The sequence below is a fragment of the Rhineura floridana genome, chromosome 6 (assembly GCF_030035675.1).
Source record: "Rhineura floridana isolate rRhiFlo1 chromosome 6, rRhiFlo1.hap2, whole genome shotgun sequence".
NCBI classification, from domain to species: Eukaryota; Metazoa; Chordata; class Lepidosauria; order Squamata; family Rhineuridae; genus Rhineura; species Rhineura floridana.
The window spans coordinates 18,877,844-18,893,529 of NC_084485.1; the positions used below are offsets into that span (position 1 = coordinate 18,877,844).

The 15,686-nt window shown below is 43.1% G+C and overlaps 1 protein-coding gene across 2 annotated transcripts in view; it reads right to left on the reverse strand.

The window, feature by feature from the left end:
- The window catches only part of CDH26 (cadherin 26), a 40,584-nt gene that overhangs the window by 22,579 nt on the left and 2,319 nt on the right, over positions 1-15,686 (reverse strand). For both annotated transcript variants that reach the window (XM_061631106.1, XM_061631105.1), the window contains exons 2-3: positions 2,402-2,482; positions 1,858-1,974 (exon numbers count right to left, since the gene is read on the reverse strand). In XM_061631106.1, the coding sequence (XP_061487090.1) occupies positions 1,858-1,974; positions 2,402-2,482 (198 nt within the window). The remainder of the gene's footprint in view (positions 1-1,857; positions 1,975-2,401; positions 2,483-15,686) is intronic.

Here is a 15,686-nt window from a genome sequence, read left to right on the forward strand (position 1 = left end):
CCCACAACAACAGACGTCCTTAGGAGCCAATCAGCATGAAAGGGAAGAGTGTTAGCTACTGAAAAGTGTCTTCTCAGTGGATGACTCACCTCCTTTCACTTTGATTGGCTCCAATCTGCAGGAAAGGATGAAACTCTTCTCAGTGGCTAACATGCTCCCCTTTCATGCTGATTGGCTTGTAGGATGGTGGAGACATAGGGACCCTGCTTCCATAAAGGTAGGGGGTCTAAGACCTCCTGAGACCCTGGACGACTACATCTCTGGATGTCACAGAACAAACAGTCCTTTTACTGTAGGAGAGTACATGCAGCTTGGAGAACAGATTAAAGGAAACAATTATATATATTACCCCTTTGCTCTATTATGATACGTTTTTAAGAAATGCCTCCTAAGAAATATTTAAAAGGAAGTTCCAAAAAACCCACAAAAGTTTGGAGGGGAAACAACAATGTTGAACCAGAAGATAAGTAAACATCACTAATGAAACTTGATGAGATTGTAAATATGCACAGGCCTGAAATTTCCCATTTTCGCTTCCTCCTGCATTAAGCTTCAATAGGGCCTTTCATCTAAGAGGTGAGCAAGAAACAAGCTTTCTTCCTAGAAACTCTAACTGAAGCCACATCCATTTAAAGCACTATTACACCGCTTTAACATGACCCAAAGAAATGCCTAAGACTAAATACAGCTATGCCTGGAGGGTGGGTGATAAGGGGATCATTTGGGGGCGACAGTTTTAATGTTTCGTTGTTTGTTTGTTTAATGTAAGGTTTTATCAGGTTAGCCATATGATGTTTGAATACGGACCTGAGTTATTTATAGTCATTTATTGTTTTTTAATTCAGATTGATTTACCATAATGGTTTTTGTTTTAAAATTTGTATATAACAAAATATGTAAAGACTATTCTGGATTTGTTTTGTTCGTAAAAAGTTTAAAGTTTCAATAAAAGCATTTAAAAAAAAAATAACATGGCCCAAAGAATTCCCTCTGTGAGGGAAATAGGGGAAACTCTCCGCACCCCTTAACAAACTACATTTCACAAGATTCTTTGGGGGAAGCCATGACTGTTTAAATTGATACGATGCTGCTTTAGCTATATTGTGTGGATGTGTCCTAACATTTGTCCAGAGGGGTAGGCATTAACCTTTAAAATGAGGTTGGGAAACTGCCAGCCTGCAGGCTTGATCTGGTCTATCAACCCTTCTTCAGTGGTCTGCAAGCCCCTCACCCAATTTTTTATTTATTTAAAAGCATTTCTATACCCCTTAATATTTTAAAAACTCTAAGTGGTATTTTCCAGCTGCAACAGCACTTCCTGGGGGTTGGGGTTATGGGGAGGAAACGTAGAAAAAAGCATGAAAGAGTCAAGGGATATTTTGCTTTTCATTCACATTGTGGTCTGTGCAGCAAATTAAGCCCCTCTGCCCAGCTCAGCTCTGTGATGGGGATAAAAGTCACCCTTTCTCCACTCTTCAGATTGTTGATCTCATGAATGGGGAGGGACATTAACCACCTTCTCAGCTGAGAAATGGGGGGTGCACCTGTGTGAGTGCCTGCGTGCATCCTCTATAGGCATGTGATGTGCATCTGAGAGTGCAGGTGTCCATGTCCATCAATGGCCTGTGGCCCACAAACAGTTGAACAAGAGTAAATATGCCCCTTGGGACTAAGAAAGGTTCCCCACCCCTGTTTTAAAGAGCCACAATGCTTTTGGTGGTGGTTGTTTTCCTGCAACAGGCCAACAAATGTATTATGGCACATGCAGATGCAAATTGCCTTTGGAGATGCCAGCCAGAGATCCAAACTGCTAGAAAATGTCTAGGGCTTTCAAACAAGTTGTGCTTTTGCTTTTACCTCTCCAATAGGTTTTGGGAATGGCCCTTTGTCTTCCTCTTCAAGTTCCAAGGTGGTAATAACCCATCTCCTTTTAGTGCGACGCAAAGGACGAAGGCTGTCCTGCAGCTTCAGATCCTGGAGTGAAAGAGTGCATTTCTGTTACAACAGCTATTGTACATCGCTGTAGCAGATGCCTCTCTTTAAAAAAAAAAAAACACTAAAACAGAGGGGTTTAAAATCATGTTCCAAATATTCTTGGGCCCCTCAATGATAAGTTCAGTAATAGCAGACAAGCTTCCTCCTTTGTTCACTGATCTGTAGTGGCAGTTTTATACATATGCCATAACTACAGTACTACACAAGAATGTACATACCCCCCTAATGGCTTAGGATCTCAAGTCTGCCCACACTCATCAAAATATAGGCATCGATTCAATTTTCCACCCCCACCCACAGACACACAAGCCATTGAGGGGAGGAAGAGAGAAACAGAGATTTGCAGATATTTCCATCTGGATTTTAAATCAATGCTATTTATTGAAAAATTGGACAGAGTCCTCACCTGGCTGCTTCTCTTGTGGGTTGTCTTTCTTAGGCTGCCATTATCTCCCAGTGCATGGTGGAAGCAGTTGATGGCAAGAACCTTAATGGACAGGGAAAGGGGAACAGTAAGCAGGATGTTTAAGCAAAGACATATCTAAAATGGAAATGGACTGCTTTCAAGTCGATCCCGACTTATGGCGATCCTATGAATAGGGTTTTCATGGTAAATGGTATTCAGAGGTGGTTTTACCATTGCCTTCCTCTGAGGCTGAGAGGCAGTGACTGGCCCAAGGTCATCCAGTGGGCTTCATGGCTGTGTGGGGATTCGAACCCTGGTTTCCCAGGTCGTAGTCCAACACCTTAACCACTACACCACACTGGCTCTCATATCTACCCCCCCCAATACCTCATCCTGAAAAGCCAGACCAATTTGCCATCTACACTTGCACACTGTAGATTACCATTTACTTTAGCCATGATTAAAGAGAGGGAACATGCCACATGCCTGCGTGTTCTCTTCCCTCCCTTTCCATGACTTAATTTTACCATGGCTTAGTGTTACACCTGCATCTTTACAAACCATAATTAATGCTAGGCAGTTTTCAAATCCACTTGTCACAGAATCTGACTATTTATGGCATTAACCATGGTTAGAACCAATGCAGACATAATGCTACACAATAGTTCAGTTTCCTCAATCTGGTGCCCTGCAGATATTTTGAACTCCAGTGCCTGTCATCCCTGAGGATTGGCCAAGCTGGCTGGGGCTGATGGAAGCTGGAGTTCAAACATCAGGTGGATACCAGGTTGGGGAAAGCTACAATAGAGAAACCAACCAATAAAAAGGAATATGCATAAGAGATAGGAGGCAGGAACATGCAAGCACACAACATGCTTCCAATCTCTTAACCATGGTTCAGTTAAAATTGTGATGTCTTCATTGGGTGATTGAGACTGTTATGGTAACAGGCCACACGTGCTTCAGAATCAAGGGGGCTGCTGCCATAACGTCCCACAGTCATTTCCCACACCCCAGCAGTGACTTCCCTTCGAAAAGGGGTGTGGGGAAACTTAAGCATTTCTTAGCAAGCAGAGTCGGTTCTGTAGAAGTTACCAGCTTTTCCTGTTCTGTGTCAGTCTCTCACCAATTCACCATGACACAACAAATTTACTGAAGACTATAGCTGATTCTCTAAGGATTATGTCCAACTATAACATGACTGTCATTTGCAACCAACTCTATCTGGTTGGGCAGAGCAAGGCTGTTGAACCTGTTATATCAGTGCAAGATTCATCTCCAACATATGGCCCGATGTCCTTGTCTATTTCTGCTTCTAAATATCCCAGTGGCTATCTTTACAGTAATTTCTCTGAGTCATGCTATTCAACAATTGATTACTCAGTAAGACTTTCACAATGGGGCTTCCTCTATTATTCAACGATGTGGAGACTGCCCCCAAAATGCACTTAGTACAGAACAGTCTTTTCTGACCTGATGCTCTCCAGATGTTTTGTACTACAACTCCCATCATCCCCAGGTTGTCTAGGGCTGATGGGGGTGTAGTGCAAAACATCTAGAGGGCACCAAGTTAGGAAAGGCTGGTAAGGAATTCAGATGTTTGAAGATTAACTGAGGTCACAAATTGTCTCATATCTCACTTGTCCTTAAAGAACTATACTGATTTCTGGTCTGCTTCTGAGCTCACTTCAAAGTGCTGGTGTTTACCTTTAAAGTCCTACATGGCTTGATACCCAGGTACCTGAAGAAATGTCTCATTCCACACCAACCTCTCTAGGTACTGAGATAGTCTTCAGAGACCTTCCTCTGTATATCCCTACCATCTGAAGTGAGCTGTGTGATAATTAAGGAGAGGACCTACTCTGTTATGGGACCCCACTTACGAAGCTCTCCCCAGGGAGGTTTGCCTCGCACCTACATTTCAGCATGATCCTATATGTGGATTGATTCTCAATGGAAGTACATATGGGATTGCTACCTTAATTGCTTTTCAAAACCATGTTCAGACCTCTTTATTTTCCCAGACTTTTACCACTTGGAGGTATCATGAATGTTTACTGCTGCTTTGATCCTGCTTTTTATTTTGCTGGTGTTTTGTTGTATTTTTATTTTATTTTTAACAACTTTAAACTGCCCTGATAATTGTATATTGAAGGGCAGTATAAAAACCTTATTGGAAGATATAGGTAAGTTAGAAAAATCATGCATATGAATAGGTATGATTCAGACAATAGATGCACCAATGATTTCAACAGGAATTAAAACTGATCCACTTCAGCTAGACTGCAACAATGTTTTTAGTAATGTAAACAACAAACTAATTCCTGCAGTCTGGACTCAAGCAAATTTAAATTTCCTTAATTGACAAGCCTGCGATTTAATCCCAATGTACCAGCAAATGCGGCAGTTCTAGAAACCATGTACCTTTAAGCTAGAAAGCCCAGTTTTTTCTTGTGCTGATGCTACAATCCAAGGATGTGCTATCCTAGCCTTTCCCAACCCAGTCCTCCTGCAAGACGTTTGTGCTGATTGTGGCTGATGGGAGTGTATCATTTGCAGGGCACCCTCTTGAGGAAGGCTGTGTTAATACAAGGCAGATGAGTCTGTGCAATATTTGAGCAAACATATGCAAATACTATGTTGTGCTAGCACAGCTGTTCTTGGAAGACTTGGATGAAGTGGTCCAGATCACTTCCCACACAAGCTGATAAGATAAGTAAAACACAGGATATTTTCAGCTTAGAAAAGAGATAGCTAAGGCCAGGGAATGTACCTAGGAATCACTGAAATATGCAACAGCCCTTTAACCTTTCTCAATTAGATGCCACCACTAATGAAAAGTAATGCCTGGCATCATGGTAAAGACATGCCTCTTTCACCTAGTGTCCCTCCAGGCTTATTCACACAGGAGCCACCAAACCATGGCTTGGCACTACATACAAACTCAGCCAGTGACTTGTCTATGGCCATCTATCGAGCTTATAAACAAGGTGGAATATAAACTCGTCTCTCTCTGGGACCCGTAACCAGCATCAGCTACAGCTCCTTTGTTGCACTTGACTCTTATATTGCAATTTATCCTTTGTTGCACATGCTAATATACTAGGCTACAGGAACACTGGTCTGACTCATTTGAAGAAGAGCTGTGGCTTAGCATTAAAGCACATGCTTCGCAGTAGTATGGTGTCACTCTCCTGATTCAAATGTCACTGCAGCTTATCTGGACGGGGCTGGAGCAGGGCAACGGTGAGAGCGAGACTGTGCAGACACACCATCCAACACTCCCGCTGGTACGTCCACAGAATCCCGAACTTGTCACTGCCCTGTTCCATCCCAGCCACATCCAGGTAAGCTGCAGCAACACTTGTGTCAAGAGGGCGTATTTATGGCTCTGCCCCAACACATCAACCACTGTAGATGCTTTGCATGCAAAAGGTTCCAAGTTCAATCGCTGGCCTCACCAGATGGGTCAGCAAAAGATTCCTGTCTGAAACCTTGAAGATCTTCTGTCAGCCTATCACAGATAAAAAAAACCCTCTTTTGCCATTACCAGCCTTCCCCAACATTATGTCCTTCAGAGGATGTTCCCGTCAGCCCCAGTCAGTATGGCCAATGGTCAGGAATTATGGGAGCTGCATTCCAACAACTTCTAGAGAGCTCCAGGTCAGGGGAAGCTACTCGATACAAATCTTGGCTGACACTTGAAAACATATTCTCCCTTGTCACTCACCCTTCCACTACATTCCCTATCCTGTAAAGCATTTGAGGTAAAAGGTAAAGGTGTCCCCGTACTTATAGTGCAAGTCTTTTCCGACTCTTACGACGTTTACTAGGCAGACCGTATATATGGGGTGGGATTGCCAGTTCCTCCCCCAGCCTTTCTTTACCCCCCAGCATATGCCGGGTTCTCATTTTCCCGACCATGGATGGATGGAAGGCTGAGTGGGCCTTGACCCCTTTTACTGGAGATTCGACTTCCTACTTCCGTTGGAATCAAACTCCGGCCGTGAGCAGAGCTTTTGGCTGCGTTACCGCCGCTTACTGCTCTGTGCCACGGAGGATCTTAAAGCATTTGAGGGAGGAGGGATAATCTACATTTTGAGACAAAATTATGTGTCTTCCTTGAAGTTACCTAAAGTCTGGGACTTGGCATCTCCTGCTGGGCAGCAAAACTTGGAAGAATCTTGGCTATATACTGAGGATGGAATAATCTTGTCAATTTTGGTCCTCTGTGTCTCATTTTTCCAGTCTCCAACAATTTGGAGATTTTATTTATATATATATATATAAATATATATATATATTAAATCCTCATTAAAATTCTTTAGCATTTTAGTGCAGATTTTTCTTAACACATTTTTATGCAGCTTTGATTAATGTACACATTTGCAAGCAATTTCTCCTAACATAGTGCATTATATATGTTATTTTTACTAAAGTCCTTATTTTTATTCACATTTTCCCCCAAACATACACATTTTTGGAAACATTCTGTGTTTGAAGAACTGCATGGCAAAATTTAGATAAATGTGAATTTCGAAGGATAGCTGAGTTTCAGTTCTCATATTGTTTTGGAAAGTGTGAATTTGATAGACACCATGGAGAACTACCAGAATACCAGGTGAGACAGAATAAAAATCCAGCTCTGCAGTGAGGCAGCTTTATATGTTCTGCCACATCCATCATATGCAATGGAGGAGTAGGATCTTTGTAATTTATCAACCCAAAAGTTATGAAAAAGTATGAAAAGAAATCATTGAAGGTGATTTGCATCCACAAACTGAAGTGACATCTAGAAAACAGAGTTCACTATAAGAGGAATGGGGTCATCAAACTGATGGAGCTAAATTCTCTAACAGATGAATTAGAAGAAATAGTAATGTTGAAACAACAGGGAATACGTACTTGTGTATTTGCGTGCAAGAATGAAAAGTCTTATGAGTTTTATTTTCATTTCCCAACCAAGTGATTACTGTGAAGATCAGCTTAGCACTTAGGAAATATGTTATTCACATTAAACGGTGCGTATCACACTTTATTTAAAATAACTTTCTGTTGACAATCAGGGCATGTTCTGAAACAGTTCTTCACTATTCCTTTTTTCAGCAGGTAAGCAGCTAATCTCTTGTAACAAAAACAAAGCTCTCTGCTCAACTGGAATCCTTTTTCACAACAGCTCGGAAGAACTATTCCATACTTGAAACATGATCCAGTGATTGCATCAATAGATTGTCAGTACAATTTTTTTTTTTAAAGTACTAATCCTTAAGAAAAAAAACATGTCTCTAGACGTCAATGAAAGTGTTATCTTTACATGTGTTTTGAGGTGGGCATTACAGAATTCCTCTTAAAATGGAATTTGGGACAAAATGAAGTTTCCCTGAGGTGGAATATTTTTTATTTTATTTTATTTTGGAAGAGAGATTGAAATCCACCTCGCTCCACTAGATTCTAGTTGGTTCGCTTTGGGCTGCCATCACTCCCTCTAATAGTGAACTTTGGAACCGAGTCCTGACAAGATTGGAGACAGAACAGGACAACTGAGAAACAAGAGGACAATATCAGCACACTCGGGAGAACCCAGAGGCACACACCAACACACACACCCAACATCCCAATGAGAATGGAGCATGCTCAGTTGCCCAATCCAGATTAAGATGCTAGTAAATGGGGATATGTGGGGTAAAAGGGGCTTTAACCCTTTGCCCCCTCCACTGTAATCAGGATAAGGCTCTCATGCCTGCAATTTGCATTGCAAAAAACCAGGCAATTGCATTGGCATTATGGATACAGCCTTGTAATCAAGGGGCAGAACAATGCAATTATGCTCCATGCACACAGAAATGGCAGCACAAAATGCTGATGGTGAGCTAATTATTCCATATGTTACATACTAAGGACTGCTATCAGATGGTTTCTTTGCTCCTCTAGTGCAGTGGTTCCCAACTACCCCTCACACACACACACACACGTACAGACCACTTGAAAACTGCTAAGGGTCTTGGTGCACCACTTAATGAGTTTTATGCTTGTTGTAGGAATAATAATACACTGCGCTTGATGCTGTGCGATTTTTAATTGTATTGTTATTGCTTCTTTCATTTCTTACATATTCTATAGAATTCAAATTGTAATATAGTACAATATAATATAATAAATAAAAGGAGCAATACAAGCACAGTTAAAATTCAATATGAATATTTATTGTGATGGATGTCCCTTCTGTCTTCAACCACAAATCCACAGACATGCCATGGACCACCTGCCTGAAGCTCGTAGACCAGTTTGGGAACCTCTGCTCTAGCGATCTCGCTGTATTGCTCCGTGTGAGCTTTTGCTGCCTCAATCTTTAGCTCTACTTCAAAATAAAATAAAATTCTGAGAATTGCGGGGAAAGAAAGGAAAAAAGGACTCCCAGAGATGACCATTCCACAAACCCATTGCATTATGGCACTATCGCTATTCAGAAAGTAGCTCCTGCTATCTGGCAAGCTAAAATAATATAGCAAAGTGGGGGGTTATTTTTCCAATATTTTAATGACCAACATGGCATAGCGAACAGAATGTCAGACTTGGATCAGGAGACCTGGATTCAGATTCCTGATCAGCTATGAAACAAACTTGTTGATCTCTCCTTGGGATACTTGCTATCTCCAACTTAGCCCAATGTACATTGTAGACTTGTAAAAGACTGAGGGGATCTACGCATGTAGCCCTGATCTCCCTAGACAAAAGATGGGATAAACTAAAATCATAATAAGATAGAAAATGGGCAGCTGGCTACGTAAATATAAAGGTAATAGATTAGGTTCCAGCAGTTTACGTCTAAACTGTATCATAGGTACCTTGGGGGAAAGTGACCACGTAATGCTGGAATTTGGGATTCTGGGGAAAGCCAAAGAAGAATATAGTCAAACATGGACCTTGGATTTCAGGAAAGCCGATTTTAGCAAGCTCAGGGAAATGATGGGTAGGATCCCGTGGCTAGATAGACTAAAGAAAAAAGGAGCCCAAGAAGCGTGGGAGTTCATGAAGAAGGTATTACAAAAAGCGCAATCGCAAACAATTCCAAAGAGGAAGAAAAATGGAAGACATTGGAAAAAGCCAATGTGGCTACACGGAAGACTGGTGGAGGAGGTAAAAATAAAAAAGAGCATGTATAAAGAATGGAAGGAAGGATGCATCACCAAGGAAGAGTACCGACGAGCAGCTCGGGCTTGCAGGAATAGCGTAAGGAAAGCTAAAACCCAGAATGAGCTGAGGCTGGCGATGAAAGTGAGGAACAACAAAAAGGGGGTTTTCAGATATGTTCGAAGCAAGAGAAAGACCAAGGAAACGGTGGGACTGCTGCTCAGTGAGGATGGCAAAATGTTGACAGATAACAAGGAAAAGGCAGAACTGCTCAACACCTATTTTGCCTCCGTTTTCTCCCAAAAAGGGAACAGTGTGCAACCTTGCATCGGTAGCAATCTCAGTAAGGGGTCAGGATTGTAGTTCAAGATTGATAAGGAGATAGTCAGGAAATACCTAGTTAACCTAAATGAGTTCAAATCTCCAGGGCCTGATGAACTGCATCCCAGAGTATTGAAGGAACTTGCTGATGTACTCTCGGAACCTCTTGCCATCATCTTTGAGAAATCCTGGAGAACGGGAGAGGTGCCGGAGGATTGGAGATGGGCAAACGTTGTCCCGCTCTTTTAAAAAGGTAAAAAAGAAGATCCAGGGAATTACAGGCCAGTCAGTCTGACTTCAATACCGGGAGAGATATTAGAACGGATAATAAAAGAGTCCATTGGCAACTATCTAGATGACAATGCTGTGATTAGTAGGAGCCAGCATGGGTTTGTCAAGAAAAATCCTGTCAAACTAATCTCGTCTCTTTTTTTGATCGGGTCACTAGCTTAGTAGATGGTGGAAATGCTGTAGATGTCATTTGTCTAGATTTCAGCAAAGCGTTCGACAAAGTCCCCCACGACCTTTTGATTAGCAAACTGGTCAAATGTGGACTAGATGGAAATACTGTCAGGTGGATTCACAACTGGTTGGAAAACCGTACTCAAAGAGTGGTCGTCGGTGGCTATGCTTCGGACTGAAAGGAGGTTTCGAGTGGAGTGCCACAGGGTTCTGTCCTGGGGCCGATACTCTTCAACATTTTTATCAATGACTTAGATGATGGGGTGGAGGGAAGCCTTATGAAGTTTGCGGATGATACGAAACTGGGAGGGATAGCTAACACAATGGAAGACAGGAATAAAATCCAAAGGGACCTGGATAGACTAGAAAATTGGGCTGAAATTAATAAAATGAAATTCAATAAAGACAAATGCAGGATTCTGCATTTAGGCCACAAAAACAAAATGCACGGGTACAGGATGGGAAATACCCGGCTTAGCAGTAGTGCGTGTGAGAAGAACCTTGGAATTGTAGTGGATCGCAAGTTGAACATGACCCAGCAGTGTGATGCTGCGGCAAAAAAGGCAAACACGGTTTTGGGCTGCATAAACAGAGCTATAGTTTCCAAGTCGAGGGAAGTAATAGTCCCACTATATTCTGCATTAGTCAGGCCTCATCTGGAATACTGCGTTCAGTTCTGGGTGCCTCATTTTAAGAAAGATATAGACAAGTTAGAGCGGGTTTAGAAGAGGGCGACGAGGATGATAGCCGGTATGGAGAACAAGTCTTATGAGGAAAGGTTGAAGGAACTTGGCATGTTCAGTCTGGTGAAGAGAAGGCTGAGGGGTGACATGATTGCACTCTTTAAGTACCTGAAGGGCTGTCACATAGAGGAGGGTACAGATTTGTTCTCTGCTGCCCCAGAGGGTAGGACTAGGTCTAATGGTTTTAAGTTGCAGAAGCGTAGATTCAGATTGGACATTACAAGGAACTTCTTGACAGTAAGGGCAGTTCGGCAATGGAACCGACTGCCTAGGGAGGTGGTGGGATCCCCTTCGCTGGATGTCTTCAAGCAGAGGCTGGACAGCTATCTGCGGGAGATGCTCTAGCTGTGGATTTCCTGCTGTGAGCAGGGGGTTGGACTCGATGGCCTACAAGGCCCCTTCCAACTCTATGATTCTATGATTGTCCTGATAAGATAGTGGAACATGGTGCACTGCAACGTTCTACAATATCCTTTTTGAGAGGTTTGAAAGGAACAAATTCATTTTGCAGGAAGTTGAACTAGATGTCTGAACGTCCCTGAAACCACAGGAATTTAGGTTTTCATAACGTCTAGCACCAGGCCAGAAGAAGAACAAACACCAGCATGACAAAATGCCAGATTTTTATGAAGTACTCCAAGGATCTCTCCTACCTCACAAAAGAATGCAGAATTACCTGTGGCTTGTCAGTTACTTCACTGACCAATACCTTGAGTTGTGACCTCTTGATCCCAAAGAAGGATACGTTATTGGGCAATCCTATGCATGTCTACTCAGAAGCAAGTCCCATTGAGTTGAGGGGCTCATTCCCCACCATGTGTGTACAAAAACTGTTATAACATTAAGACAATGTAGTGTACTTTAAGGGGAAGGTTCACCAGCACAAGATTTGAATTGTATTGGTAGTTTTGAAAAGCACCCAAAACTGTTTTGGACCCAGTTTGTGTCTTTCCAATTCAACTCATTATTAAGGATGAATTAGAACTGTTAAAAAGAAATATCTGTTTTTTCTCCATTCGCTATAATAGGGAATTTCCCTTTTCACAGAAGTGAATGAAATTTTCAGGCAGGGGAGCCCCTCTGGAGTGGATTAAAGCCTGCCAAATTGTAGGCAGATGCATTGAAGGGTTTTCATGCAGACCATCATTAAAATCTTTTTTTAAAAAAAAAAAAATCCTACTTTATATGTACAGATGTAAAATTAAAAAGAATTACTATAATTTGATAGAATATATCTCACTATAGTGAGGAAAACTGTGAGCAGTTAAGTCATGTGTCCAGTAGCAGCCGTTGGGGTGGTGAAGGAGGGGTAGCATTGCATGCCTAGCTTGTGAACGCCGAGGGTCACTGCAGCTTACCAAGAGGGAGGAGCAAGGTGTGGGGAGCTCAGTGTGGTGTGGACAAGGAAGCAGAGCCAATCCAACACTACTGCTGCCGCACCCACACCACACTGAGCTCCCTGTGCTGTGCCCCTCCCATCTCCCTTTTAGTAGGCCACAGCAACCCTTGGTGTCCAGAAGCCATGTCTGTTGCCCCACCTTCACTGCCCCACTGACAGCTACTGTGTGTTCCTGCTCAGTCTGCTTTTCAGGTGCCAACTCCTAATGGGTAACTTCAAGGCCCTTGCAGGTCTCCCTTCTGATGGTCCTTCATCTTTAAGCTGGATGGCCTTCCAAATACAGAACTCCTCCAAAGAAGGGGCTGTAAAACAGGATACATGGCCACTGAAGGAGCTGTAAACTAAGGGTCGGCTGCAAGGCATTAATCACTGTTGTCATCCAATAAAGGCTAAAATTTAACAAAAAGGAGAAGTTTGTAGGAAGTGTTTCTAACACACACAGGAGACATTTGAAATATACTCTACCCTACCTTTCTTGTATTACAATATGAAGTCCATAGAATTCAAACTGGAATTCAATAAAGTAGCAAAAAAGAAATTTTAAAAAATTAAAAAAGATGATTACAAATCATGCAGCATCCAGCATAGCACATTACAATTGCTACAAAAGTCAGAAAAATCATGGTGCACCAAGACCTTCAGCAAATTTCAAGTGGTCTGGGGGGGGGACGTTTGGGGACCACTGCCCTACAAAAATGTAGAAGGATCATACCAAAGTAGCATTTGGTGAGACAGCATTGCATACCTGGTCTCCAAGTGCTGCGGGTCGCTGCTGCTTACCAAGAGGGAGGGGTGACGCAAAACAGCACAGTGCAGATGCAGCGGCAGAGCCAATCCAATGCTCCTGCCATTGTGCCCACACTGCACGAAGTAGCATTACAAGCTCTCCGGTGTTCATGCAGAGACTCCATTTTTGGGGTTCTCCCTGGGTCTCCAGGTGAGTCACTCCGATCTCTGGATTTATGGATGGCCAGGGGCACGACAACAAGCCCAAATCCTCCTTCTCCCAGGAGATTTAGGCCATTGACACACTCCCCAGCTTCAGAGCTGGCTGCATTCAATTGCAGGGGTGAGAAGGAACTTCCTCTTCCAACCCCCCCATCAAATGCAGCCAGTTTCAAGGCCAGGGGGGCATCAAGGGGCCCCTTGATGTGCTCCCCAGGTTTGGAGCCAGGCACATGCGATCAAATGCAGCTGGCTCCACGGCCGGGGGCGTGACAGTGGGCCCAAATCTCCTTTCCCCAGGGAGATTTAGGCCTGTTGTCGCACCCCTCCCCAGCTTTGGATCTGGCTGCATCTCACTGGAGGGGGAGGGGGAGGAGGAAGTTCCTTCTCACCCCCACAGAGAAGATGCAGCTAGCTCCAGGGTCCACCCCTGAAATCTCAGGGTTTGGGATGCTTCTGACCTGGCAATCCTAGCACGGCGCTCCCCACACCTTGCATCTCCCTTTCTCCCTCACAGTAAGCAGCAGCGACCCTTGCCATCCGGAAGCCCAGGTATGCAATGCCACTCGACTTTCACTGCCCCATTGACCACTACTGTCACACAGTAGAGCTATATACCATATAAGGAGGTGGAGGGGTGGACCCTAGAATCAGAGGAGGCCTTGTTGGCTATGCAATCTGGAACATCCACCCAAGTGTCATCCAGGAGGCATCAGATGCAGCATGTTGAAAACACCTTCTTCAAACCCTGTTCGTTCAGGCGTTCAATGATGGTTGGAAGACTTTTCTCAGGTTCTGCTGCTCAGTGGTGCAATTTAACATTTCACTGCGTTTTGACACTGTTTGCCTCTCAGATTTTAGCTGTGATTTTTCTGACTGCACCTTTTCTTGTAAACCACAGCGGAGATTGTTTTTTAAAAAAAAATGTTAAGTGGCATATGAATGGTGTAAGTAAACAAATATGAGCAGTCCAGTAAATTACAAGGAAAGTTGCTTTACAACCCCACCCCACCCCACCCCCAAAGTAGGGACATAAAGCAAAAGCAGTGAGCAGGGGGCGGGGCTCAAGTTCCCTTTAGGTTAAGACACCAGGCATTTATAAGCTTCCAAAGGACAGAGTGACATAAAGATGTACGGGAGAAAGATAGGAAGGAAGAATGTTTCTAATGCAGATTGAAGAACATAAGAACATAGGAAGCTGCCTTATACTAAGTCAGACCATGGGTCCATCCAGCTTAGCACTATCTACACTGACTGGCAGCAGCCCTCCAGGGTTTCAAGCAAGGGGTCTCTCCCAGCTGTACCTAGAGATGCTGAGGTTTGAACCTAGGACCTTCTGCATGCAAAGCAGGTGCTCGACCACTGAGCTATGCCCCCCCCAAAAATAATCTGAACAATGTTGTCGTTCAAAAGATGCATTATGTTGAGAACATTGTACAACAGGGACTGAGGAAGATAAAGTTGCTTAGGTGGGGAAATGGAAGGGAAGAAGAATCTAAGGCATGCACATTAACAGAGAAGAACAGGGGATGCACCATACTAGAAAATCAGATTCACTATAGAAAAGAATAAAACTCCAGACAAATGCATGTTCATCTAGAAGAAACAAAATTACAAAAAATGAAAGTGTAGCCGGATCACAGGATATCCTTCTACACATCCTGCACAGCTAAACACGCTTAGTTAAATTCAGATTAAATCAAATCATGGTTAAATTGTCCCACTAATTTCAATGGGACCTAAATTCACCTAACTCAGTTTGGATCCAAACCATCATCTATGCTGCCATATCCAATCAAATCATTCTTCATTACAGTCAAAGACCAGCATTCAAGAACAGCATAAAACACATTATTCGTAATGTAAAATAGAATAAAATTAAGTAAATAAGATAATGTAGAATAATATGTTACTGGATAAAACATGTAGAGCTCCCTGTGAAGGAACACAACCTCTGGTGACTCAGGAGTCTGATCGCCATGGAGCAGGCCCTATGCACGACATACACATGTAGGGCTCCAGAGTGCTGCTGATCATGCGCCAACTGGCGGAGCATGGGCAAAGTGCCCAGGAGGCAAGGTTCACCCACTCATAAAGGAGAACCCCTTTATTAATTCATAATGAACACCTGAAGAGTGCTTGGGACACTATACCAAAGGGACACAGGCTTTTCCATTCTAACAGCTTGGAAGGCAAACACAAACATTTCGGAGGCTTAGCTGAACTGCTGTTTTAAAGTTTAACCCCCATACAGATTGAGTCTGCAAGCCTAAGATCTCATACT